General features: G+C 47.7%; 1 protein-coding gene across 1 annotated transcript in view; it reads right to left on the bottom strand.

Moving 5' to 3' along the window:
• Window positions 1-402, bottom strand: part of LOC119586339 — a 10,964-nt gene extending 10,562 nt beyond the window's left edge. The window contains exon 1 of the mRNA XM_037935053.1: window positions 135-402. Coding sequence (XP_037790981.1) covers window positions 135-238 — 104 coding nt within the window. The 5' untranslated portion in view covers window positions 239-402. The remainder of the gene's footprint in view (window positions 1-134) is intronic.
• Window positions 403-426: the final 24 nt, after the last annotated feature.

The raw sequence follows: 426 nt of genomic DNA, 5'->3' as shown, positions 1-426 counted from the left end.
GTAAAAGCCTTTAATTCGGGGGGGGGGATGTATACATGCCTGTGTTTTTAAGAAATCCACGAAGGGTAAGGGATTATAAGAAAACAACAATTAGCACCACAGCCTCGTGCCTCCCGGGCCTCGCTTGTACTCACGCGACGATCACGTAGAGGAGCAGAAGCCACAGCAGCGTAGACTCGAGGTTGCGCCGGAACCTGGAGGGCAGACTGACTCTTCTGAGACACCTCATGGCACTCATGACACCTCATGGCACTCGGTGGGCAGATCCTAATCACTTCTCCTCTTTTCTTCTTCTGCTTTCTCTCTTTCTTTTCTTTTCTTTTTCGTTCTTCTTTCTTTCTTTTTTCTTCTGAGACTTTCTTCTGTCAGAAGAAAATATTCTGCCGGTGGAGGGAGTGACAGTCAATATGTGACTGGGAAGAGTAG

Source organism: Penaeus monodon, chromosome 21 (genome assembly GCF_015228065.2).
Source record: "Penaeus monodon isolate SGIC_2016 chromosome 21, NSTDA_Pmon_1, whole genome shotgun sequence".
Lineage (NCBI taxonomy): Eukaryota > Metazoa > Arthropoda > Malacostraca > Decapoda > Penaeidae > Penaeus > Penaeus monodon.
This window is presented reverse-complemented; position numbering and strand designations above follow the sequence as displayed.